At 44.2% G+C, this 27,950-nt stretch overlaps 1 protein-coding gene and 1 long non-coding RNA gene across 3 annotated transcripts; one reads left to right on the plus strand and one right to left on the minus strand.

Moving 5' to 3' along the window:
* Positions 1-753: 753 nt before the first annotated feature.
* ATP12A (ATPase H+/K+ transporting non-gastric alpha2 subunit) lies at positions 754-27,393 on the minus strand. The gene is made up of 23 exons (XM_072795842.1): positions 27,293-27,393; positions 26,540-26,695; positions 24,244-24,303; positions 21,130-21,333; positions 20,233-20,346; positions 19,136-19,270; positions 18,882-18,999; positions 18,376-18,644; positions 17,151-17,349; positions 16,883-16,992; positions 15,214-15,348; positions 12,009-12,201; positions 9,730-9,905; positions 8,932-9,068; positions 6,383-6,533; positions 5,366-5,534; positions 5,108-5,262; positions 3,527-3,650; positions 3,191-3,336; positions 2,561-2,694; positions 2,311-2,412; positions 1,792-1,883; positions 754-1,705 (listed from the first exon to the last, which is right to left on the minus strand). Exons 1-23 carry the CDS (start codon positions 27,299-27,301, stop codon positions 1,677-1,679), a joined length of 3,117 nt encoding a protein of 1,038 aa, XP_072651943.1. The 5' UTR covers positions 27,302-27,393; the 3' UTR covers positions 754-1,676.
* On the plus strand, positions 9,245-18,719 carry LOC140615851 (uncharacterized). 2 transcript variants are annotated; one of them, XR_012016351.1, is made up of 4 exons: positions 9,245-9,453; positions 9,677-9,767; positions 12,436-12,501; positions 18,214-18,719. It is a non-coding gene; the product is annotated as an uncharacterized lncRNA (long non-coding RNA). The 2 variants fall into 2 exon arrangements; XR_012016352.1 differs by lacking the exon at positions 12,436-12,501.
* Positions 27,394-27,950: the final 557 nt, after the last annotated feature.

Raw genomic sequence — 27,950 nt, forward strand, 5'->3', positions numbered from 1 at the left:
GCAGGAAACACGGTGAGGACAAATTATTCCTAGTTGAAGTTTAGAACACATTAGCTGCTTTGTCAGGACTGGAATGAGAAGGCCATGATGTCGCTGCCTGGAAGGGGTTCCCAGTTCACTGCTACTACTGATGTGAGATTAGCCCTGTGATAATTGTGGCTGAAAATAGAGATGAAAGACCTTGAGGACACACCAATACGATTTTCGCTTACAACACACATTGTACATTATCATCTATTCACATAAAGTTACAGTAGTGGCCCCTGACCTCTTTCATGCTTCTCAGTGTGACCCCTGAGAAAATGGCAGAGAACTGTGGCTCTGTGTTCCCCTCTTCCTGTCCCAGAGATGCCAGCCAAGAGCCACCAGCAGCAGACCGACCTGGCCTAAAGGTGTAATGGAGGAGAGGTGATGGGGTAGGCCAGGGAACGAACGGAAAAGTTAAACCAAATGCAACTTTCAGGTTCTGTCAAGTCAACTTTTGTGTTGACTGCTTTCCCCAGTGCTGCTGCTGAGAGGTGTATCTTCCCCCAGAAATCCTGACTTAACAATGTGGGCACATCAGACTTAGGACACATAGTGGGGATGTTGGAGAGGGGTGTCCAGAAGGTAAATCCTATATTTTTAGACCTTCCACAGAAAATGGCTGCAAGAAGCAACAACAACAACAAAATTGAAATCATGTCTCATTTTTTGTGGCCTATGCTCTGCATTCTAGAAAAACTCTGATTAAAATACCACAATCAGACTAGGTTTTATAAAACATCTTTTACTTAAAAATGAGGCCTCCTGGGGACTATTAACATGGATGTGTCACCTGTGAATAAAGCTAAGTTAAAGCATGAAACATAACTGACATAAAATTGGTGAAGAGTGCTTTGCAACCATTTTACACTAATAAATATTACTCTTTTAAACCCCAGTGCATCCCTACTGAGCTTGAATCCTGGTAAATGAAAACCCCTTTGGGTTGGGAGAGCATTTGGAGCTGGGATGTGCAAAATGGACGTGGGGCTCAGTTTTGGAGTTGGTGGCAGGGGTGGAGGGAGGGAAGGAGGTGTCTAGCTGGGAGGAGAGAGGGCACCAAAGGACTGACAAGGTGGTGAGGGGTGGATGGGTAGGGGTGGAACTGGGTGACTGAGGACCGTTAAGAAAGATGTCTGAGAGTCAGAACAGGTCATCCGTGTTGCTCTGATGTAAACCTGCCATCACTTCCACCTCCTGCAAACCTTCCATTGAATTCACCTTGTATAAGCAAGGTGACCATGAAATTATAAGCTCTCTGGGAATTCACAGAAATCTAGGAAGGTTACTGGACTTTTAATAGGGTATGGGATGGAGGTTTGAGCAATCTTATCTAGCAGGGAGGTCTGAGCAGGTGGCTGGATTACCCAAAACTCTTTAATGTGAGTGAACTTTATATACATATAAATATGTCATTCTTCCTGTGAAATTCACATATTTTTAAACAAGGAGATGAATAGAGAGATGCAAATCATATATCAACAATTGAATTTGTTTGAAAGTACAAAAGCTCAGTGAGTATCTTTCATACTATTCTCTGCCTTCTCTTTCTGCATTTTGATATGTCTCTACTGTAGCAGTCTCTCAGATGCAGCCAGAAGATGAAAGACATTCCCAATGTGCAACTGGGAGGCCTGGGAAGTAAGGTGGTCCTAATAATACATGTTCTTTTCCCACCAACCTGTAGAGGTAGAAAAAAGTCAATGAGAAATCAGGAGTCTGTTGAAGTAGATAAACAGAGTCTCAAAAAGTCCTATTACTACTTACTTCCAGGGTAGAGTCTGATGAAAAGTTTTCGCACCTCATCATACACCCAAATCAGAATGGCATATGGCACAGCCACAAACCAATACTGAGGCCTGGAAGCAGAAGGGAGGACGGTAAGTCTGAATGGATCCAAAGAAAGGGCCGAGCCCCCTGCCAACAGGCAGAGGGCTTCTTGTTTATTTTCTCTGCTCTATTGGAAAGAAAAGTACATCCCTTGGGTCATACAACATAAAACTGGAAAGCTTCTATTTAAACTGGACTGGGACTGGTAGAAGCAACATCTGTCTTTAAAGCGGCCTAGTGGATGAAGATAGAGATGGGACGGTGAGGTTTGGAAAACCCATTTCCTCTTCTGACAAAACTAGCGGGTCGAAATCTGACTAAATTAGAACTGATTTGGTTTTACCTCTTTTGAAAGTCTGGAGAGGAAAGACCCCCTGGAATCCTGATGTTTATTTAAGCTGTGACAGCTCACAACAGGGCTAGCTCTTTCCTATTCATTGTTGAAGGAGAACTCACCGGAGCATTGTGAAATTCAGGGCTGTGATACTTCCAAGTCCATAGGACAGGATTAATGCAATGATGATCTGTGAGGCAATTCCCACCCAGATGACTTTATTTCTACAAGAAACATAAAAGCAAACAGATTCTGAACTCACACAGTCACAGGACCACACACCCAGTGTAGTCAAAGCCTTGTGTGTTATATACCCAACCATTCCTGTGGAAGGCCCAGGATTCAACCCAGGATATTAGATGTGAGCAGTACCTGAAGAGACCCTGCTGGAAGATGGAGTTCCTCCTGGTTTTCCTGATGATTAGATCTGCTATTTGCTGGACCATGATGCCAACAAAGAAAGCCGTATAGCCCGTCCATTCTAAGTATTTCCTCTGGTACCATGTCTGTCAACAGACAAAAAGGAGACCATGAGACCCCAAAGGGAAAACTGCAGGAAGATTTCAATGTAGTTCTGTAAGGTTTTACTCTCTCCCCACCTCACCAAGATTGACAAAAGTTCACCTTCTAGTGTCTGAAAAGAAATTTTTTTTTTCTTTACTCAGTTGAGTCGGGAAAGATGCTAACTTAATTGATCTGGCCCTACTGTGGGTGTTGTTGGACTGGTTACTCTTCCACACAACTGCAAAGCCAATGTAAGAAAGTGAGCTCAAGGCATCAAATTTGAAAGCAGAGACTGAGTCCTGGCAAAGGTCAAACCTACGTAACAAAGGGGCACACAGCCCTATTAACTGAGAAAACTTTCACATCCTCTCTCATTAAGGCTGTCCAGGGCGTGAAAGTTCTGTATCAGTCTGGGCAAAGCAGTGAGAGTAGGGCAGAAATGGGGCAGAAATGGCAGAGTCAGGCAGAAATGCTGAAGGCAGAGTCTCCTTCTCTTACCCACTGTTGTCCATAGCTGTCTTCCAAGTCATTCACGTTGCTGTCTTCCCATTCCACCCGGAGGTTAATGAGAATACTGGGTTTAAACCCCTCTTGTGCATACACAGTGAAATACACAACAAAACCTCCCACGGCTTGTATGAGGCCTAAAAGAACAAGAAAGATAAAGGCAGGGGTTCTATCAGGACTTTGGAATTGCCCCTGTGCTCACTCTCCTCTCAGTTCCTCCTCCCATCTCCAACCCTGCCCCACGAGGAGAAACACAGTTTCTGATGGACTGGAATGAATTCTTGGGGTGGTCCCTTGTCTGATAGGTCAGAGATGCTCTCATCGTACCGATGTGCAGGTAAGAGTATATGGCAAGTTGCTCGTTCACCAGTCTATCTTTCTTCTTGTGGCGAGGCTTCCTGTTCATAATGTCACTTTCAGCTTTCTCATAGGCCAAGGCAATGGAGGGGATCTAGAGGAGGAGACAGTCCGTGAGACTTAGCCCTGGAACACTGTGTTGTATCAGCAGAGCGATAACTACAGTGGCATAGCCAGGAGGCCTCAGGTTGGGCAGTGAGGCTGGTGGATTGTGGTGAGGGGTGGGGCAGGTTATGGAACTGGTCTATCTAGGGTGTATGCAATAGGAGTGCATTGCTTCTAAAGAATTTAAAAACAGTTGGCTTTAAAAATCAATCTGCTTTTGGGATCCCTGGGTGGCGCAGTGGTTTGGCGCCTGCCTTTGGCCCGGGGTGCGATCCTGGAGACCCGGGATCGAATCCCACGTCGGGCTCCCGGTGCATGGAGCCTGCTTCTCTCTCGCTCTCTCTGAATGAATAAATACGTCTTTTTTAAAAAAAAAAAAAATCAATCTGCTTTTTTATTATCACCATGTGCTGGCAGTTTTAAAGATGCTAGCTATAAAACACTTTTCCCTTCTGGGGCAGATGTTTTCTTAGGCATGCCACTGGATCATACCAGTTCCTGCACAGATCCTCCTGCCTGGAAGACCTGCCTGTTAAAGGACAGATGGCTGGGCCCCACCCCCCACCTCCAGTCTTTCCCAAGGTCTGGGCTGGGCTCAGAGAATCTGCATTTGTAACAAGTTCCCAGGTGATGCCTGGACCACACTGCAAGAAGCACTGCTGTGGAGAAAAAGAAATGACTTGAAAGAGCCCGAAAATGATTTGACTGTAAACCATGAGGACCGCAGTTCACCTCTAAATAAGAATATCTTTGGCCTCTCTGCAATGTGTTGATGGCCTGGGTATTATACAAAACAAGAGAGTAGGAGGCGGCCATTTGCAGCATTCTCACTGTGAATTCAGTTCCGTCCCTGTTGCCTTTTTCCCCTTTGCCATGTGGATAGTTTCCTAAATGGATACATACCAGAAGAGGGAGGGCTTAGGTGACATTATTGTACATCAGTGTGAGGCCTGATCGGGTCTTAATAACTGCTACTTCTAACTGCATTTTGGTGAGGGGCTTTCAGGTCACAGATTCTTCTACTTGACAAGGGGGCAGTTGTAGGTTATCACATTGGCCACTGGGCCCCAGCGTTATAGGGGCTATTCATGGATAGTTCTATGTTCTCAAAGGGGAGGGAGGCACGGAAGCTGAAACTGACCAACAGCACGTTTTGGGGGGAGGGCAAAGAACTCTTGTCTTGAAAAGCTTTTACACTAAGTGAAGTGGTTTTAACTTCCAAACATTTGACAGATCTCTCTAGTCCTTTGCTTTGATGTGTGGCTGGTGGACCAGCAGAATAGGCATCACTTAAAAGTGTGTTAGAAATGCAGGACTTCTGGGCCCATCACGTCAAAGTTTGAGGAGCACTGATTTCGTCTAACTCCTTGCCCTTGAAGGTAATGCCCTGGACGTTTACATCACCTGGGACAGTTATCAGGTCCTGTTCCCTTTAGAGCTACTTACTATGTCTGTGCCCAAGTCGATGAACAAGATAGTAATGGTGCCAATGGGCAGGGGAAGCCCAACAATGATGTAGATCAGAAAAGGGCACAGCTCGGCAATGTTCTTGGTCAGGGTGTAAGCGATAGTCTTCTTCAGGTTGTCGAAGATCAGACGACCTAGGCAAAAATGTTACTGCCATAGGACTTGCTTTTGGTCTCTCAGGTGACCCCTGTCTCAGGTGACCCCTGTCTTGGTTAGACCCCTAGAGACCTCACTCACCTTCCTCCACCCCTGTGACTATGGATGCGAAGTTGTCATCCAGCAAGACCATATCAGCTGCATTTTTGGCTGCATCAGAGCCTGCTATCCCCATGGCGATCCCAATATCTGCCTTCTTTAGGGCTGGAGAGTCATTAACTCCATCCCCTGTCACAGCGACAACTGCATTCTGTGGGGACACATGAGACACTAGGAGTCAGCAGGTCCAAGGGGTCACAGGTAGCGCAAGATCAACAAAGTCTCCCTTCCCTCTGGAGAATGTAGGGAAAACTGGAGCTGAAATGAGGGCCTGTTTGGGGGAAAAGATAAAGCCGGGAAATCCCAGAAATAAGTACAATGAACTCCAAAGATGTGCTCTATTAAAACCATTGTGTATAGCAGGCTAAAGTGGAGCACTGGGTGTCAGACTATATGTTGGCAAATTGAATTTAAATTAAAAAACAAAACAAAACAAAGAAGATGCTAGTTGAAAGAGGCTTTCTAACCAGGAAAAAAAAGTAAAATGGATCTCTTATATCTTGTATGTCTTTACAATTTTTTTTCTATATCTTACATTTTCAGATCTTTCTATACCCACACCTACCATAGTACCAAAAGTTTCACTGTCAGAAAGCCCTGCATGCAGGAGGGGCTCTCTCAAAGGAGAGTAAAGGGTCAGCCCCCTGAAAGGGTAGAAACATAAGGTGATGAAGACAGGCAAAGAATTGTCTTGAGGTGTTTTTTTTTTTTTTAAGATTTTATTTATTTATTTATGAGAGACACAGAGAAAGGCAGAGATATAGGCAGAGGCAGAAGCAGACTCCCTGCAGGGAGTCTGATGTAGGACTTGATCCCAGGATCCTGGGACCATGCCCTGAGCCAAAGGCAGATGCTCAACCACTGAGCCATCCAGGTGCCCCTCATGAGAGGTTTAAAAAGTGATTTAGCCCTGATCTGGGATCCAGATCTCAGCCCTGCATTTCCCCCATAGGATAGTGACAGACCTGGAAGGTTCTCTGGGCACTGCTGTCCACCTACCTGCCTTTGACACCCCTCTACGATGATCAGCTTCTGCTGGGGGGATGTCCGGGCAAAGACAATCTCTGAGTAGTTGGTTAGGAGCTCATCCAGCTGCTCTGGGCTCATGTCCTTCAGCTCTGCGCCAGTCACCACAGCAGCTTTAGCATCCCTAGAAGGGCCAGAAGGGACTGAGTGAGGCCAAATGTCGGATCTTAGGCTAAAACACTGTTCTGGGCAGGAAGTGGGCTGAAGCCTCTTTGACTTTACCTGGCACCCACAGTCCTTGACACCTAATACTCTAGTGGGATAATAGGGGTTGTGAGTTCTGGGGACACTGGTCTCCATTTCAAGACACAGAACACTGAAGCTAAACAGCAAGGCCAATATTTCCTGATATTGTATGATAGGAATAAGCCAAGTAGTCTTTTGCTTGGAGGAATGGGCGGGAACATTCCTGGGGCAATATTTTACTCAAGGAGTAAAAGGAGGGTAAAAAAACCTTCCTGTTCATGTTTTGGGTCTTAGAATCAGCTTATGCCAACACACACGGGTAAACACGTCTTTGATGTTGCTTATTTCAGATTTATAGTGTCTATTGCACAATGAGCTGTGTAGGGAGAACAACTTATTACTGAGGTCCTCTTTGATGAGAACTACTGTCTGCTGCCGATAAAAGTAAGGTTCTAGAAAGTACTGATAATGCAGATTTGATTGTGTCGTTCCCTGCTAGAACATTTCAGAGGTTTTCCGTTGCACTTGGAGCAGACCCCAGAGTTTCTAATTTGGTCTGCAAGGCCAGGTGCAGCTGGTGCTGCTGGGCTTCACCTCCTCTTTGGCTCTCCCCTGCAGCCCTTCATACCCTCCATTGCCCTCAGGTCTTCATAGGTCTTCCACCTTTGCCAGGAATGGGCATATCTCACCTTACCTCCCCTGACTAACACTCTACATTTTAGCTTTCAAATCTTAACTTATAGACTATACTTAAAAAACACTGCATGGCTTTTTCTTTACATTTGTTTGTCTTAAGCTTTTTTAGGTATGTGTTTTCCTGTTGGTGCTAAAAACTGGAATCCTAGCACTTGACTCAAACTATAGGTATCCCTGTGTTCTGGTAAAAAAAAATTGTAAAAGTAAGATGAGAAGAAAAGGGTGTGTCCTTTCTCCCCACAGTGGCAAAAAGTACAGTTATTGTATGATCACGAAGCTACAGTTGATAAAGTAGATAACTGAAAATATTCACAAAAGAATCTATGCCATCTCTTGTTCAGTTAGGTGAGTTGCACAAAAATGTATTACCCTATTATTTTTAAAAACAAAACGAATTTTAAAAGTTCCAAAAAGTTTTTGTTGAGGAGTGTTGTTTACACAAAGCAGTGTTGGAATATTCTTAGACTTCAGACGTTGTTGTTTTCAGAGGCTATGATATAACTCTGTTTGGTTGTCTTAACTGGTAATTTGCTGTCCTGCTAATAACTTATTGACTGACAGCTCCGTATTCTAAAAGGCATAAATGCTTGGGGTAAACTACAAGAGGTTCATTGGTCTCTCCTTTTTTCCCTGCATTCAAGAAATTATAATAAAGCCAATGACATTTATTTTTATACTGAGATTTTGGAGTCTTTATCATTTATATTGTCAAGAGTCCAGGTGACTCTGGACTCCTCTGACTGCTTGAACCCTTGTTCTCTGTGTGTCCTTCATTGTATTTCACTGTACTTATCACATCACAATTAGTTTTTATTTTTTCTTTTCCTTTGCCTAGATGGAAAGCTCCCAAAGAGCAGGGATTGTGTCTGGTCTGTTTGCTACTATAGTTCCAGTGTCCAGGACAGTGCCTGGCATATTGTTGGCACTCAACAAGTAATTGTTGAGGGGCACAGGGGCAGGGGGCTCAGTCAGTTAAATATCTGCCTTCGGCTCAGGTCAAGATCCCCGTTTCTCTCTCTCCCTCCCTCTGCAGCTCCCCCTGCTTGTGCTGTCTCTCTTTCTCTCAAATACATAAACTCTTTAAAACAACAAGAAAAAAATAATTAATTGTTGAAAGAATTAATACATGAGTGAATGAATGGATGAATGGACTAAAGGGTGGACATGATTACAAGAATCAGGAGACAAAAGGAAAAACTGAATCTCTCCTCAGGAAGCTTTCATTCTATTTACTACAAAATAAAAAAAGAGAAGTGCATGTTCACATAGCTATACATCATGAAGCAACTGAATAAATAATATTTTGAGTGCACTAGGGGAGTGCACCAAACACAGAGGGTTTTTAATATTTCTGATTATACAACTGGATCAATGGCAAGTAATTTAATATAAATTTTGTTTCAGTTTTTCTCACTCTAAATTTGGTGCTGAAATTTTCAGATCTACTCCATTGGGTTTTTAAATTTCATATACAGAATACATCATGGGTAACTTTCATGGTACAAATACAGTTTAGCGTTACCCTGAGAGAGTTCCTGGCAAAAAAGGGGATTTGCTCCAAACAGCACAGCTCTTTAGGGCCAACAGGGATAAGGACTTGGGTAAGACTTTAGTTTCTGCTACATTGGTTCTGTGCTTACCGTTTGTTAACTTGCTCCACAGCAATGTGGAGGCGTTTTGCAATGTCTTCCACTGTCTCACTGTTGGCTGAAATGATACCCACACTCTTGGCAATAGCTTTGGCTGTGATTGGATGATCACCTGTAACCATAATAACCTAGAACACAAACAATGAGAAAGACATGTGGACAATGAGAAACTCGGCTGGCCAGACAGAGCAGAGATAGTTCAGTATCACCTACTCTATTGTGACCTGGTAGAATGTGATTGGTGAATCATTGTGGTTTGCTCTTATGGGCAGTTCTTGATCTTTAGATCAAAGACAGAAGTACCTCATTGCATCTATCCTTACTTCCGAGCTGCTTATATCTCTTCCTCTGACATTAGAGGAGGCCCTTTCCCTGTGAAAGGGCTAGTGGATGTATACTTGAGACAGCCTCATATTGCTTCAACAGTCTTCATATTAACATGGACTGGAATCAATATTTTGGCTTTGGTATTATGAAGACAAATGGATTTTGAAGGCTGAACCTTGAGATTAAGTAATAAAACCTTTTATTATCTATCATATCTAGGGCAAGATAAAGTCAACTCATGGCATTTTCACTGAAGTTACTATTGTGGTTTGTTCCACATAGACACATTTTGCCTTTATTGGTCAGTTAGTAGAATTTTAGTATAGTGAAAGTAGAGATAAAAAGGGGGTGGGGGATTATGATATTTACCTGAGACTTAAATACTGACTATCTCCTATGATATTTTTAGAGAAGGATACAACATAGATGGAGGACTTCTTAAGAGAGGAAAAGAACTCCCACCTTGATCCCCGCACTCCGACATTTGGTGACTGCATCAGGTACAGTGGACCGAGGGGGATCAATCATTGATAAGAGCCCCACAAAACAGAGGTTAGATGTGGGAAAGTTCATGGCATCTACATCAAATGTGTAAGTTTCTGGAAACTCATCTGCTGGCAGGTAGAGATGACAGAAACCTGGAATGCATGTGAATTTGAGAGTCAATGAAGTTAGGATAAGAAATAACAAAAGAAAAGGAAAAACATTTTCACATACTCCTTTACTATTTTACTAATACTTGAGAGTATTCTAGAATTGTTTAATTCTTTCAATTCCATAATGCATACTATAATTAGGAAGGACATATTTCATCCAAAAGTAATTTACTGTGTGTCCACTGGATTCTCTGTTATGTTCTGGGGATATAGAGACCACGAAGGGATAGCCTTTGCTTCTGAAGATGTCTCAGTTTAGTGTGACAACAAAGACATAAAGAAGTAAAGCATAAAAAAGCACAGCGAGTGTCACAGAGTAGAGCCATCTGGGTAATCAAGAAAGACTTCTGCAAGGAGGTCATGTATGAGTTGACTCTTGAGAGAGGAGTTAGACATTTTCTAGGGAGAAGGGAGGGAGTGTTGGGGATGGGAAGGCCACTTGAGGCACAGAAAACAGCATGTGCTACTGCAAAAACTAGGGAAAGAATCCAGGGTACCAGGGGGATGGTGTGAAGCTGTCTTTAATCAAGGTAAGTATGAGAGAAAGGCCATTTGTAATGGAGAACTTTTTGTAATTCAGAAGGGATCTGCTTCAAACAGGTTAAGGTGGATGGGATTCCTCTGTCTGGTGGGACTCCCAAGATCACATGACTTTTTCATCAGCTTTTATGTCAAATTTATTATCAGCATGTCCCACTGCCTTACACACTTCAGTAAAGCACAGGGCAGAGTCTGAGAGGTCAAACACCAGGTTCCTAGAGCAATTCTTGTCAGATGGGTATCAATCCTGCCTTGAAAACACGAGCTGGTGCTGTGGGTTATTTATTTATTTATTTATTTATTTATTTATTTATTTATTTATTTATTTAATGATAGTCACAGAGAGAGAGAGAGAGAGGCAGAGACATAGGCAGAGGGAGAAGCAGGCCCCATGCACCGGGAGCCTGATGTGGGATTCGATCCTGGGTCTCCAGGATCACGCCCTGGGCCAAAGGCAGGCGCCAAACTGCTGCGCCACCCAGGGATCCCTGCTGTGGGTTATTTAAGGCATGCTTAAAGCATTATCACCTCATTTAATTATTTCATTTGCCTTACAAGCTGAAATATCCTTTAGAAACACATTCCACAGATTCCATCTCTATTGGCAAGAAACTTTATGATGTTTAATGAGCCTTATCATCAACCGTGAACTTCTGTTACCTAGAATTCATATTCTGTAGTTCACAGGTCCCATTCTATCAACCCAGGATTGGGTTTTCATGACAGAACATACCCTCTGAGATCACTAAAGTTACCACAATTAGGCTCCTACCACTGTGGCAGCATTTCTGTGGTTCCTTCCACCTCTGACAACCCTGTCTCTATTACTGGTAGTACTGTCCCTACTAAGCAAGTGAGAAACTTCCATATTATTTTAAACTTATTTTTCTCCTCTGACTAGTGGCTAAATCTTACCAGTTCTGCTTCCACGAAGTCTGTTGTGTCTGACCCCCTCCTTCACATTCCTAGTGCCTTGGATCAGATTCCCACCCTCTTTTACCTGAATGAGGGCAACCACCTCCTCCTGAGACCCATGCCTCTCCTCTCCTTGCTGCTGCCAAGAATTATCCTTTAGAAAACACTGTAATTCTGACTGGTCCACTCACCACAAAGCCTTTAGTGGCTCTCTCTGACTATGGGATGGAACCCCAGTTCCTCACCCACACAAGGCACTCCTTATCATGCATGCCCTCCAATCTCTTTCCTGCCCATTTCCTGGGACTATGCCATCTCATCTACCTGTAAAACAGACTGCCCCACTTATAATGTGTGCACACATCCCATCCACTTCTAACTCTGTACTTTGGCCTATGCTGTTCCCTCTATTGCCAATATTTTCCCTCACCTCCCTTCAAGAATTATCGTGCAAGGCCCAGTTTATCCTCATATGTTTGTTTACGATATTCTTCTTCCTATGATTTACATGTATGCCGTAGCCACTCCACTAGATAACAAGCCTGTCTCCTCTTGCGCCCTGACCTGGCATAAGGCTCTAGAGCCTTACACCCAAGGTAACAGAAAAGGGTTCTGCAACCAAGAGCTCACCCAGCACACGCTCCCCTAGGCCTCCCAGCTCCATGTATGCTGTGTGGAAGGCCTCGGCTGTGCTCTTGTCTAGAGGCTGCTCCTGGCCATTGACCATGATGGTGCTGCACTTCTCTAAGATCCTCTCAGGGGCCCCTTTCATCACCATGAGGAAGCGCTTGTCGTTGGGGTCATCCGTTTTGTGTATGGAGAGCTGAGAGGGAAGGAATTGAGCGTGTTAGGTACTCCCTGCCATCAGATAATGACGCCATCCTTACTTACAGGGGCCTGAACCAGACAGACCTCTTAATTAGCAATATTACAAGAAGCTTAAAGACATCCTTTCTCTCATGCGGCTACTTATCCGCATGAAGAGGAGACATGAAGAGGAGACATGACATGAAGAGGAGAATTCACTATAGGCGTATTCTATCCTTTTTGTTTTGAGGTCAAGTAATATGCAGAGATCTAGACTCGGTCCAGCTCAGAGAGGCACCCTGAATTTGAATCCAAAGTAAGTAAATCTCATCTCTCAAACAGAAACTCATTGCTTTTGGGGAGGCCAGATGTGGTTGTCACCCTGTGAAGTCATGTGTATTGAACCAGATCTCCTGAGGATGCCTGTGGGGGTCAGGGGACCGTGAGGCACCTCATCTCACTTCTTTTCTCCACCTCCCTGTCATGGATAGCACCCTTACAGTCCCAGGCTATTTTGAGCTCAGGCAGACAGAGGGTAGGAAGTGGACACTCTCGCAGGCTTTCAGGACAGTTACAAAGTAAATAACACAATTTTAACATCAATATCCTCTCACCTACTGATTCTACTTCCAGAATCATCCTAATAAGGTAATGAGAAAAAATCTGAAAAAAATAAAATAAAATGGCTGAGTCTTATGGAAACCATTTTCATATACAAGGTGCTCTTCTAAGCCTTCAAAAGGAATTTCGGGAAGCTGGAGTGTTTAAAAGAGAAACTGAGTTTTAGTAACTCAGTTACTGAACAAAAAAACAAAAACAAAAAACAACACTACCATTTTGGGTCTATCAGTTGATTCCAAATCAGTAGTTCTCAGCCTTCTGGATACCAGAGAGGAGCACAATAAAAAATTAAAAAGTAGAGGGCAAACATAGCTTTTTTTTTTTTTTTTAAATGGCCATGTAAGCACATTAAAAAAAAACCCAACTAACTAAAATCAAACCAAAACTTTCCATCTATTATCACTATCATTTTCTCAAAGATAGAATATTTGAACACTTAAAAAGTAAGAATAATAAACATTTTTATAGTGCATATTCTTTTAAGTGCTTCACATATGACTCATTTAATTCTCAAAACTACCCTAAGGCTGTGGGTATTATTATTATTATCACCTTTTACAAGGAAGGAAACTGAGGTGCAGAGAGGTTAACTGGCATGTGCAAGGTTATGCCATAATAGGTGGCTGACCTGGGATTTGAATTTAGGCTAGTAGGTTCCAGAGTCCCTGTCTTAATCTGGTAGCATATAAAGGATAATCTTTTAAATTAAATACATTCATCCTTACATAAAACTTTATAAAATACTGTCCTAATTTTCCAGTTTATCACACACTATTGGAAATATTTCTATGGGCCGGTCTCAGTTTGGGGAATTGCTATTCCTCTTTCTATTTTGTTTCCTTTGGTTGAATGATACCCCAGGGACCTTCCAAGGCCATGACCTTTAAGTACATGAGGCCTCATGGAACCTGCTTTTTTCTCATTCTCACATGATGAGGAAAGTCTCTACTAGAGTAGATGGAGCCCTAGCAGGATTCTGAATCTTAGTCTTGATTAGAAGACCATTCAATCTACCTCTTAAGAGCACAGACTCCCTGGGTCTGTTTGAATCCTGGCTCTGGCCCTTACTAGCTGTGTGATAATGCTCTGTACGTCAGTTCCTCATTCCCTACTTTGTAGAGTTGAGAGAATTGAGTGATGGATTACATGTGGAAATTAGCATATAATAACTAACATTACTGTTGTTATTTTAGGATCGTTACTCAATCTATTTTCACTTCTGTTTTGAATAAGACTTCTGATTTACTGGCTTTAATATTTGACTTCATACGTTTTTTAGTTGTCTATTTGATTAACTATAATTCTTCATTGGCTTGTTATCCACAAAGATATTTGCAACACAGTTATTTCCCAATCCTAAATGCCATCCAAACAAAATGTGTCAGTAAACACAATAAAGTTTTACACAAGCATGGTTACCTTATTTATATATTTTCCTGTTATGCAAAGACCAAGTCACAACTTCCTGCTCTCAGCTTTGGAGTCTTTGGGAAGTCTTACCTGCAGCAATAAACTGGGCTACAAGCTCTCATTTGTCCCATCACGGACAAATGAGAGGAGGATGGAGCTATTTGACTGTTGGCCAGCCTGGAATGAGGGAAGACACCTAGGCAATGATGGCCATTTTTCCTCTGAGCAATGGGTAGAAAGGAGGTCCCTGTCAACTACATGTGGGGAAGAACTAGAAAGCAATGTGGCTGGAAACAGTCACCTGAGAGGCTATTCATTGGTCTTCACAAAGGGCAATGTTTACTCACAAGGCCCAAGCTAAACTGTTCTGCTTCTGTGTTGTGGTAGAGAAAGCATGGCCTTGGGAGTTGAAGAGATAATGTGAAAATTGGTTGTGCCACTTAGATGCTTGGATAACTCTGGTCACATCAACATTTCCTAAGGGCCTGTTTCCTCACCTAGAAATTGAGATTGATTAGTCCTACCTCAGGCTTATCATGAGGATTAACAGAGAATTTATGTAAAGTGCTGGATACAGACTAAGGGAGCAGTAAATGTTAGTTCTTCCCATTCTCTTACTTTACATTTATCCTTTGGGACGTGGCTTTTGCCCCTCACCTGTGCAAAAGTTACCTGTGGGGGTGGAGGTGGCATGTGTGTATGTGTGTGTGTGTGTGTGTGTGTGTGTGTGTGTGTGTTTGGAGGGTGTAATATAAATCAATCATTCATAGGAATAGCCAGGCCCTGACAAGGTCTTCACTTCTCGTTTTTCTTTACCTACTTCTGGCAAAGGAAAGAGGCCAGCAAGGGAAACTTGTTCTGGGCATACCAGATGCCCAGGCCCTGTATTCCTGTATTTTTGGAGTCAAATATCATTCAAAATACATACTAAAAGAACACCTAGAGGTAGAAACGCCATTCTTTGATAACAAAGATTTGGTTGTGAGGGAAAACTCACCTGAAATTTGTTGGTCGAGTTAAAAGGAATTTCAGCTACTTTGTGGTTTCTTTTTCTAATTTCCATCACATCACCCAGAATGACCTCTGAGAACTTCAGAAGAGCAGTTTCTGAGGCATCTCCAACCACAATTCTCTGAGAATCAAGAGATAAGAAATATTTGTAGCAATATAATCTGTTCTTTTGTAATTATTTTCAATGAGCCAGCATGTAGCCTAAACTCAAAAAGCAACCACACCACAATTAGCCACTGACTGAACCATGGTGGAGGTGTTAAACTGAATGGTGCTGCCTATTGGCATTAAGGAAATTCAAAACACATAGAGCTCTATGAGACCTGGAGGGTTGCATGAAAAAATACTAGCTATGAATTAGTCTTGAAAGATGGGTAAGACAGACAAAGGAACAGAAGAAAGCCTTCTGGAAATTAGAATGCTATGAATGAAGGCATGAAGTGGAAGTGTTCCACTGTAAGTGCTGGACATATGGGTGGACTTGGGGGATGCTCTGAAAGTCAGGTAAGGTCTAAAACTCGAGAAGCATAAAACAGATGCATGGAAAGTTTTTGAGCAAAGTTAGGTGAAGCAGTTCCTCTAATAAAGTATTTAAGGAAAATTACTGGTATGCAAGAAAGACTGGAATCATAGAGGCCAATCAAGAGGTTGGTATAATTAGTTAGATGTAAGGTACTGGCAATAACAGAAAAGTAAAATTATATAGTTATTTGAAGCAAGAATAAAAGGACTCGGTGATTCACTAGATATTAGGAATGAAGAAAGTTAAAGATTACTCCCAAAAGTTTTGGCTGGGATGACCATAAAGTGGTTATGTCATAGGAAAATAGAAAAGGGACAAGATAGTGATTTAGAGCCAGGTTGCGTACAGGTGGAAGGTGGCAAATATGATTTGAGAGTCTAACATGGCAAAACTTTCAAGTGGGAACACACAGCTAATTGGAGATCCAAGGAGTTTGGGTGAAAAATCAGGACTAGAGAGAAGGATTTAAACGATATGGACAGAGAAGTGATGGGCCAAGAAGAGAATTGATGAGCTGTCAGACAAAGAAAGAAAACCAACCAAACAAAAAGTATAAGAAAGAGAAAAAGTCAATGAAGGAAACAGATGGCATATAGAAAAGCTAGGAGAAGATAGATTCAGTGACTCAGAGGGAGAAGGAGGGGAGGAGAGGAGAGAGGAAGGGGAGGAAGAAAGGAGAGAAGGAAGAAAAGTTTGTTTTTGTATATTCTGACATTCCAGGGCCCCTTAGAACTGCATCTGCTGCCAAGAGGAATATATTCTAAGGTCAATCCTTCTATTTCCTTCCAGTTATATTTTAAACTTCAGTGAATGGCATTTATGTAATAGATAAACTTTGATTATATCTACTTAGCTTGTAAAGGAAAGTAACTTAAAGGTACATTCATTTTCAGGAATGAGACAAAATTTTCAATAGACCTCAATCAATGTTTTGAGGACTTTTAGACATCTCTGTGATTTCTCAAAGCTAGGCATAGTGAAGAAAATTTTCTGCAGGTCTTGTGAGTCAGACTTGCTCTTACTAGAACACACTTTACTCAGTTGGAGAGATTTCAATCAAGCATCAAATCAGAACAAAGAAAGTAATTTCAAACTGGCTGTGATTTAAGACCGAGTGATACCGAAGCTTTACCTTCATGATGGGGACACTTTCTTGTCCTGGTTTGAACTCAGCTCTGTTACACAATGTTATTATCTTTGATAAGGAGGCCCAGGTCCCAGAGCTTTGATCAAAGACTTGGTCTGGAAAACAGAACAGTGGATGCTGTGGATGCTGGGCCTAATATCTATACTATTCAAACAATTCTCTGGGATTGCAGACTAAAGCTGCCATGTTCTCCTTGGCCCCCTCTGCTCGAGTCCACAGCTTCAGGCCACACTGAATGTTCCAGAAGACTTACTTGAATGGTCTTCACTGGTGTCAGCTATGAAGATCTGGTTGTCGAACCACAGATGGGCCACGGTCATCCTATTCTGGGTCAGAGTCCCAGTTTTGTCTGAGCAGATGATAGAGGTGGAGCCAAGGGTCTCCACCGCTTCCAGGTTCTTCACCAGGCAGTTCTTCTTGGCCATCCGTTTAGCTGTCAGTGACAGAGTCACCTAGAGAGAGAGAGAGAGGACGAAGCTTTGAGAAAAATCAACATTTTGAACTCAGGCTCCATAACAAAGAAGCAGCAGAAGCCAAACTAGTTTCAGGACAAAGGTATAGTTACAGATGCAGTGAAGCTCACCCAGTGGCTGATAAACCACATAAAGCCCTATCCATATGTCGTAATCCTTTTATTAAATGTAGGAGGCTGGGATGCGTGGGTGGCTCAGTGGTTGAGCCTTTGGCTCAGGGCATGATCCTGGAGTCCCAGGATCGAGTCCCATATCAGGCTTCCTACATGGAGCCTGCTTCTCCCTCTCCCTATGTCTCTGCCTCTCTCTCTGTGTCTCTTGTGAATAAATAAATAAAATCTTTTAAAAAATGTAGGAGGTAAACAATGCACCCAAGTTCCTCCGTTGTATAAATGGCCAAAGATTCTTTTTTCTTTTTAAGGAATGTGAGAATTTGGGACCCCTGGGTGGCTCAGCGGTTGAGCGTCTGCCTTTGGCTCAGGGCATGATCCTGGGATCTGGGGATGGAGTCCCACATCGGGCTCCCTGCGAGGAGCCTGCTTCTCTCTCTGCCTATATCTCTGCCTCTCTCTCTCCTTCTCTCATTAATAAATAAATAAATCTTTAAAAAACAAAAAGAATGTGAAAATGTAGAGAAGGTGTCAGGCTTCCTGAAAATCTGTAAGTGGTGGTTTGGGTCTGTCTTATATAGTTCCTTTTTTTTTTTTTTTTGGTCTATTCTAGCTCCTAATGAGAAAGATAACATGCAATTTGCAGATGGAGCCCCTAAAAATGAAAATATAAAGTTTTCTAGGACAGAGTTAAAAATGTTAGCAATATCACAATGTCTTTTGTCTCTCTAAGGAACAATCTATTCAGGATGTCCCATTGTGTCCCATGACAGTGAGGGACTGTCCCTTTGAAGATGGAGGAGATTTGAAGTGTATGGGTGCGTGCTACCCAGCACAGCAGAATGCCACGTGTTCACAGGGTCAAGGGACAGGCCACCAGGCATTATGGACTCACAGTGACAGTGGCCAGGAGACCCTCAGGCACATTGGCCACAATGATGCCAATGAGGAAGATGATGGCGTCCAGAACCTGATACTTCAGGGACACTGCGATGATGAAGAAAAGGATGCCGATGGAGACAGCCACTCCTGCCACAATATGGACAAAGTGCTCGATCTCAATGGCAATGGGTGTCTTCTCATTTCCAACTCCTGAAGCCAGTGAGGCAATCTGACCAATGATGGTGCGGTCGCCTGTGTTGATGACCATGCCAGTTGCTGTGCCTACAGGTGAAGTAGACATTTTATTCCGGGGATCCTCAGCTACGAGGATCTGCTTCCAGTCCTCTCTTTGCTGGTTTACATGATCAATTAATAAACATTACAAAGTTCTCTGGACTCTTTAGTTCCACGTTTTGTCCTTGCAAAGCTTTATAGCAAGAGATGGTAAAGAGACAAGAGCCTGTGGGGGGAGAAGTGATACGGGTGGGGCATACGGTCCTGAGAACCAGCTGGACTTACCTTCAAGACAGGTTGTAGAATAGAAGGCAATGTTCTTTGTTTCCAGGAGACTATCATGGGTAAACTCAGAGGAGCGGGCCTGGGGCTCAGATTCTCCAGTGAGAGATGAATTATCTACCTATAAAAATTTTTGAAAAAAAAGCTCCAGATCTGGCATCTTGTTCCCTGTCCCAGTTACACTGAGATCTAAAAGGACAACAGAACGTCAGCTAGTTATCAGCATGCTCTTTGGGGCACCCCATGATGATGCTTACCTTACACCCCTGAGCAGACAACAACCTGATGTCTGCAGGGACCCGGTCTCCCCCTTTAATCTCCACTATGTCCCCCACCACCAGTTGCTCGGCAGGGATTGTCTTCTTCTCCGAATCTCGAATGACAAAAGCTTGCTGCAAAAGGAAACAGTGATGGTGGCCTCAGATCCTGGAATGACCCCAACCCTCCTCCACACACCCCCACATCTCAGGGATGGAAGCCACAGCTGTCAGAATGGCAACAATGTGACAAAAAACTTTTACTTGGGGACAGAGGACACTAAGTACTATCTCCTTTTTGAGGAAGAACTCTCGGAGATATTCTTCAAACCAGAAAACTCTCTGGGCCGATACAGCAAATTGACAGCCCTGAGCATGACAGACAGACAATTAAGCATGAGTGATCTTGGCTGGGATGTTGAGGAAGAACCCTGATGGCTGAGCCAAAGGGTTTAATACTCTTGCTCGGGTCAGGAAAACTTTCGTGGAGTAGGAGGCTGATCTCCCACTTCTTAGCATGGATGATTCCATCCAGAACCCTCTCCAGCAGGCAGCTCTATGGGCCAGGGCAGTATGGTGTTTGCACTGTGCTGACAGTGGTGCAAGATCTCCCTAGAGGCCTCCTTCATGGGGTCTGGCAGGAAGACAAGAGCAGTGGGCGTCCCTCACTGTAATTTGAGGCAACATGCCAAGATGCTCCAAAATGGGTGCTAAAACGGTCACAGATAACAAATTGCAATTTGACCTCCTTGGCTACCAGGGAATATTCCCAAACTTCTACACGTCACTCTTGGAAGCACCTGAATTGCTTTTGTTTGAATAGTTCACCAAAGCTCAAGAGCAGTAATAGAAAATATTGTGCAGCGACTGTTGTTTGTCCTATTTTGCTCGACTAAGCATTTTCCTATATCTTATTTCTCTGATCATCTCAAAACTCTGTGCAGAAATAGGGCTTCAAAAGGATGGTCTAAGACTTCTCAGATAGCATAGGGGGGTGGAGCACAGACCTTCTGCCTCAGAGGCCCCACTCTCCTCCTTATCTGATGCTTCTTCATTTGAAGTGATGTGGAGACCAGAGAGGGATGGCTGCCACTCACCTGTGGGATCATCTTGTTGAAGGTGGACATGATGTTGGTGCTTTTTGCCTCTTGGTAGTAAGCAAAGATTCCTGTTAAAATAACGACCAAGGCAAGCACACAGCCCAAGTATACCTGGGTAAGGAGGAGAGCATCGATCAGAAAAACATTAGGCATGAGAAATGGGCCAGGTCCTCGGGCTAGGGCTCTCCATGGGAAGGAGAGACATGGCAGTGGTATGCTGGTGTCATTTACAGGCCACAAAATTTACCCATTTTAAAGTATGTAAGTCAATGATTTTTTATGAATTCATATAATTTTACAACAATCACCACAATCCAGTTTTAGAACATTTCCATCACCCCAATAAGACCACTACTGCCCAGTGGCAATTATTCCCCACTCCCACCAGTGCTGGCAACCTCTGACCTGCCTTTGGTCTCTAGGGTGTGCCTGTTCTGGACATTTCAGACCAAAAGAATCATAAAGTATGTGGCCTTTTGCATCTGGCTTCTTTTTCTTGGCATCATGTTGGCCAGTTCAGTTTTTTTGTTTTGGTACTAAGTTATCAGTAGTCACAGATGCTCCCCATGTTAAAGGGACACAAGTAGCTTCGAGAAGAGAGAACCCCAAAATATTTCACATGAATATAGATCTTTTTTTCCCCTTAGGAACTTATAGTTTCTCTCTCTCTCTCTCTCTCTCTTTAAAATTCATGCTTATGCTGCCTCTGAGACATCAAAAGTCAGCTATAATTTCTATTTTACAGCTGGTAAAATTATTGATTTTCCCAAACCTGCACAGGGATTGGTCAGTGTAGACTCCTGATTACAGCCCACCACTCTGTCCACTAGCAGCCTTATTTTATGGTTATTTCCCATTACTAGTTTAGCAAACCCTGGAAGAAGACCCCCTTACATCATCTAGGGATGAGGACTTATTCATGGAGTACTGGATCCCATACGCAATCCAGCACAGGATGGCTCCTATCCACAGAAGGATGGAGAACCCCCCCACCATCTGCTTGAGGAACTTGATGATCTCTGGTGTTTCCTTGGGAGGAGTGAGGGCATTGGGCCCATTCTGAGCCAGGAGCTCAGCAGCTTGGGTGCTGGAGAGACCCTGAGAAAGCCAGACAAAAACACATAGAAATTAGACATTTCTCTTCCCTCAGATTGGACATCATTTTTCTGCAGGTTGAGGGTAGGAGGGCCTGGCAAAAGTGGATGATGCCCCACCTCCCTCAACTCTCACTTTTTTAAAAAGAATATTTAATATTAATGCTTAATATCAGCTAGGCAATGTACTCCATCAATTTGCTATTTACTCTTCAAAATAACCCTCTGAAGAAGGTGCTATTATTAGCCTCATTTTACAGATGTGGAATTTGAGGCACAGGGAGGTTAAATCATCCAGCTAATAAATGGTACCAGGCAACCTGGCTCCAGAGCCACTATATTATACTCTGCTAAGGCATTTTAATTTCTTGGAGATTTATCCAGATATAGGAGTAACTTGGCTAAGGAGGATTTGAAATATAAAAGCTAATCACTGGGGCGCCTGGGTGGCTTAGTGGTTAAGCACCTGCCTTTGACTCAGGTCATGATCCCAGGGTCCTGGGATCAAGTCCCACATTGGGTCCCCACAGGAAGCCTGGTTCTCCCTCTATCTATGTCTCTGCCTCTCTCTCTGTGTGTGTGTTTCTCATAAATAAATAAATAAAATCTTAAAAAAAAAAAAAAGCTAATTGCTACAGGTAAGGGCAATGCGGTAACTATCCAGAAAATATTCTCTATTCTAGAACTTCTACATATTGTATGGGCTAATTTTTCATCCTTAAGTTTTGTGTCTTTCTGCTTTTCTCTATATCCACCCCAAGTTCTTTTTGTTTTTTCCACCCCAAGTTCTAAGTTCTTACTCATCTTCAGAGTCTTAAATTCTACCAACCTCTGAGACCCACATGAGCAGTCATTTTTTGCTAGAAGCCCTCCCTTGTAAGCATGCCTGCACAGGTGTACAGAGGCCCCTCCACCTGCCTTGAAATCCTGTATTATGATTCATAAGGGTTTTTTTTTCCTCCAAAACTATCCTTTATGGAGAAAGTCTTGTCATTACTTTTTCTTCCTTGTCATATTGTTAGCTACTTAAAGGACAGCTTATATCCTTGGGATACCTAGGTGGCTCCATTGGTTAAGCATCTTACTCCTGATCTTGACTCAGGTCATGATCTCAGGGTCATGAGATCGAGCCCTGCCTTGGGTTCCACACTCAGAAGAGTCTGTTTGAGATCCTCTCCCACTGCCCCTCTCCCCACTCATGCACAGGTGCTCTCTGTCTAAAATAAGTAAAATTAATCTTTAACACAAAAGAACTCTATCCTTGTTGATTTTTGTGTCCTTTATAGGGTGTACTGCTTGTTCTGTAATAGAGGCTCAAATATTGGCTGAATAACTGGATTTGAAGTCACTAACTTATAGTCAAAATAAAATTCATCACCTTCTCCTTTCCACTTTTTTCTCTAAACTCTCAGTCCCATGCCCTGCCATGGCCCTCTTGACCACCTGACCAAATCTCCTCCTCCTCTTGCTTCTCTACCTTTGTAACTGGGATCAGGGATTTGTTAAAAAAAACAAAAAACAAAAAACCCAGTGAAACAAAGTCCTATCAGTTATTTCACTGAAATGTCCCTTGAATCTGTCCTTTTCCCTTCCTATCTTACTGCTGCTATCCTATTTTAGTTCCTCATTTTATATTCCCAGGTTATTGTCTCATTCTTCTAGACCCTTCCATCTTCTACCTTAGGTTAAAAAAAAAATCTATCCACCTACCTACCTGCCTACCTATATCTATCTCTTCTACCTACCTATACCTGCATATACCTACCTACTTATATCTGTATATCTTACCTTTTGAAAGCCAATCTTATTTAAAATCACTTCCCTGTTTAGAAATTGTATATAACGAATGTAGTCCTTATTCCTTAGTTTGATATGGAAGCACTTGATGGTTTCACCCAAACTACCTCTCCCCAATCTCCTTTTCTCCCCCTTCTCTGCCCTTTCCACACACATTAGCTCCCAGAAATCCCATACTGCTTTCTAAATGTACTCTGTCCTCTCTTGTCGCCTGGGCACTCTGCTCACGTAAGTCCAAATCCTCCTCCTATGTCCTGATTCAAATGCTGCACCATCCAGAGAGCCTGTTCTGGTTCCTCTGGTCAGAATCTATCACTCACTCAGCACACCATTTAAACCTCTCTTTGCCATCTAAGTTGAACAGACTGGAAGTTATAATACTCCCTTATACACCTGCCTCCCCTGCTGAACTGCTTACTCCTTATGACCAGGGATCACCTGTCCCTCTTTGGCCCTCACTGCTAGTCTTGTGCGTTGCACATGGTATGTCTTTTGCTGAGTTGAACAGATGTATCCAAATCTCCTGATGTCAAGACACCAAAATTAATTAATTAATTAATTAATTAATTTGAGTTTAAATTCACATAAGGAAGCAGTCTTCCTGTGGTAGGGGAATTTGCTAGATGCCTGAGAACACAACAGTATGCTCCAGAGTCATTGTTCCTTCTCAGAGGAAGAGGTGGACAAGCAGGGTTCTAGACTGTGACTCTGGATACTCACTTTTTAACACTGGTTTTCCCCATTCTTTGATAAGATCATTATACTTCCTGGACACAGGGATTAAAAGCAACCTCTGACCATGACCATAAGGAAGTTTCTGAGCCTTTCTGGGGAAACCACAGCTTTCCTGAAGTTACAATCAAAAGAAATGTTTATAGCCAGGTGTCCAGCTCAGCAGAGGGGCTTGACTCTGGGCCTTGGTTCACACACGCCAGCTCTTGAGACTAACAACCGTCTCTCACATGCTGGGTGTGTGGGTGACTGGCATTCTCAAAGTTGTTGCTTCATCCTAAAGATGCTATCTACTTGTCCATACACCCTAAGCACATGGCTTTCTACAGCCCTTGGCATAGTCCCAGGGCTTCTCCTCCCAATCCCCAGACCCCTGATGACTTACTGTAATGATGTTTGTACCATATTTCTTTTCCAGTTCCTCAATGCTGAGTTTGTGGTCATCCTAGAGTCCATGAAAGGAAGAAGAGAGTGCATTAAAAACTCCAAAACACTGAACTCTAAGCTTTGGCCAGCCCATGAAAACTGAAAGTAGCACTAAGGATAGGAAGGGGCCAGAGAGTAAGGGAAAGAGAAAACTTTCTGTGCCAGGTGGTTATTGCAGTGAGGGAAGAGAGAGCCTTGCTACAGAAGAGGCTTGCTCTTCTGATTCACCAGCCAGGGGATTTCCTGGCCATCCCTTGAGTTCAGACTTAATTTGCCATTTACCACATATTAGCTGTCTTTAGTTTTTACAAACAAAGCAATGCATTTCATCTCAAACTGATCTCCAACACAGGCAAGTTCTAGCACACCTGTCTGCTCTCCAGCTACTAGTGATCTGGATACTTAGTTCAGATCTGAGTTCAGGGGTTAGTTGAGGGTGATGAGCAATACCAAACAGGGGCTCAGACTTGAAGGGGCCTGTACTGAGAGGCAGAGGGTCCTCCTCAGTTAGCTCTATCTTTGGGGTTGAGAGCATGGGGGAGAGGTTGGTGGGTGTGGTGGGGGCCTGTGGTGCACTCTGCTGGCCAGCTGTACAATAGCTCAAGGTATCACCCTGTGGCCAGGCATGGTCTTGGTCATTCTGCAGCCAGGGACACTTTAGTTCTCCTCGAGGTTCGAGGTTCGAATGTGCCAGAGGGCATCCCAGTTTGCTGTCACAAATTAAATTACAGGATTCTTGTGCAAATGTTGGGAAAGAATGACAGATGTTCCTCCCTCAGCACAGAAGCAAGGTAACACTGGCTAACACTATGAAATTTATTTGTCTATATTATACATCTTCACAAAATGCTCAAAGAAGGGAGAGTCTCCTCATAATAAATAGGCATATGATAGAATGGATATATGTTCATGTTATAAGTGGCAATTTCAAGGAAGACTAAATATGTCTTCAATCCTAAATGATAGAGATACGTAGGAAATAAGAACGACTATCTATTATCTGATGCTATTTCTCCTGCTTTATGTCATTTAACCCTCTTAACAACTCCAACAAGTAGGCACCACTTTTAATTCCTATTTTTCGAAATTGGAAATGAATGTCAATAAAACTGGATTTCAGGTCTGTCCAATTTCAAGGCTGTGTTCTTAGATGTTTCTCAGAACATACACGGGCAAATGCCCAGTGTTGTGCTGCTAAACGTTTAACAAGCTCTTCAGGGAAAATAAATGAAAAGCTCTGATCTGTAGCATTTACTGATTTCTCACCATAGCCAAATTCCAAGCTGCTAACCCAATGTCAATCAACTTGCCAAATTCCTGAATATTTAACAATTGGCTCTCTTAGCTCCCATGAACCCATATTACTACTATCTGCTCCAACAATAACAGAGTTTCAAAGTCTGCAATGAACTGCAGGGACAATCTAGTAAGACTTTGAGCTCAGTGTAAAAGTTTTCCCCTGACATTCCTAAAACATAACCTGTCACATTTCAGTTCTGAGGCAGAACTGAACCTGTAACCAGCTTTAATAACTCCAAAGTTCTTCCTTAACAGGAATAATATCAGGCTTCCATAATTACAAAATTATGAATTATAAATTATAACTTAAATCACAAAATGCACAAATTACAAAATATTCTTACTCTTTCCTTACTTTTCTCCCTCACCCATGCAAACTGTTTATTTCCCACTTTACATAAAGAAAATGGAGCTTACATCAAGGAACTGAAGCTGGTAGTTTGCTCCTAGTTACCAACCCCTGAAGCGGAACTTAATTGAGCCTAAGGTCCAAGCCCAATATTCTTACTAGTGAAAGGATTCTTTCTCACGGGGCACACATAGCCACGCACCTAGCAAGGTTTAGTGGTTTTGGTTTTCCTGCCGCATGGTTCCAGCTCCAACAGTTTTACCTAATCAGCTAAAAACTGGCAGTTGGCTACTGGTATCTTCACAAAGCAGCCAGGAAAGGAGAAAGGTCTGGGCTGTGCCTGTGGAGACTGGAATCAGAGGCTCTTTCCTTAGAGTTCCAGCTGGGAGTGCCTACAACCAGAATGCAGGAATCCCACAGAAGTCCTGACCCCTGGGCAGATATTATCACACCATTTATTTTAAACAAGGAAACAAATCTCACAGGGATTTTCAAATCCTTGAGACTGATCTTACTTTTGTTAAGAAGTAGGTTATAGGGGCAAGTTCTCCAGGGGAAAGGGCAGTACTCAGTGCATCCATTTGGCTAAAAGACCACATCAACTGACCAGATCCAATTCTTTCTTCAGCTTCTCCGTATGGTGATCCTTCTTGGAGTGGAAGCAGTTCTTCAGGCCCCTGTACCTCTCCTTGCCATCCTGCTTGTCTGTTTGCTCAACGTCTTTTGTTCCGTTGAGCTCCACAGAGTAAATTTCCAATGTTTTCTGAAAGGAAAGCAGAGGTGCGATATTGGTCCAACATGGGTTTTCTGAAAAGGTGTGGAGTGCTTCCGTCTGTGAGTCAGGGCCTACGGGGAAGGGAGTCCCCTCGGTGCTTGCATTCTCTCCGCTCGGGATTGGGGATTGTGGAGAGGTTCTCCCCATTTCCAAATAGCAGCGCCCAAGCCCTCGCCTTTCTTCACCACAGCCCTGCGGGCCTCTCTCCTCCAGGGAAGGTGGGTAGTGACCTCCTCCAGCTGGAGACAAGCCCCCCCTCCAGTAGCCCCAGGGTCTCCCTGGGACCTCGCTACCCACAGGGCACGCCGGCCGGCGTGTGCGCCCCTTCTTGGATGGGGCGTCCCTGCGCTCGGTGAGCCTCAGTCTCCGGCAGACGGGCTTTACCGATCCTCATGCAGCCGCGTAACCCTCGCGGGATCGGAGCCCGCCTTGGACCCCCGGATTTGGGTCTTCACCCCGGCCAGCCCCGGGGCGGGCCGGGAGCCAGGCAGGAGGCAGAGGGAGCAGAATAAGGACCCCCGGGCCTTCCTCTTTCCCCCGGCGCCCCCGTCCGCACGTCCCCGGCAGGCGGAGGGCCGCACGCACCTTGCCCATGGCGAGGCTGCCGGCGGCGGCGGGCGGGCTCCGGGGCTCCGGGGGCTCCGGGGGCGCGCAGGGCAGGGCAGGGCAGGGCAGGGCAGGGAGGGCGTCCCGGCGGCGGCGGCGGCTCGAGCCCAGGCGCACCTCCCGCGGCCGAGCGCCAGCCGCTGCCCCGGGAGGCGGTCCCCGCCTTAAATGCCGCCCGCCCCGCCCCCGATCCTACCGGTCCGCCGCCCCGGGAGGCGGGAGTCCCGCAGGCGCGGGCCGGCCGAGCGGTCCCCGGGCGCAGCCTGTGCTGGACGAGCCCCGCCGCCCCTCACCCGCCGGGCTTGAATCGGCCGGCGGGGCGGGTCGCGGCCCCGGGCAGCTAGTGCTCCCTGCGGGGTCCTGGCCTTCTGTAAAAGGCCGCTTGAGGATGGGAGGCTGGATCTGCGCGGCCGATGAGGCCCATGTGGCCGACGCGGTCAGAGGGACCTCGGGAGTGACCCAGACAGCTGTGAGGAGTGGCCGAAGTACTTCGCGGGATCTGGATAGAAAACCGAGTTCCAGAAACATTGTGGGGCAGGGAGTGCAGAGGAGCGACGCGAGGACGCGGTGCCGGGGGCGGCCCGGCGGGACAGAGGCCGCAGGCTGGGGTCACATCAACACCTGCATCCCTTCCTCC

This window comes from Canis lupus, chromosome 24, assembly GCF_048164855.1.
Source record: "Canis lupus baileyi chromosome 24, mCanLup2.hap1, whole genome shotgun sequence".
Lineage (NCBI taxonomy): Eukaryota > Metazoa > Chordata > Mammalia > Carnivora > Canidae > Canis > Canis lupus.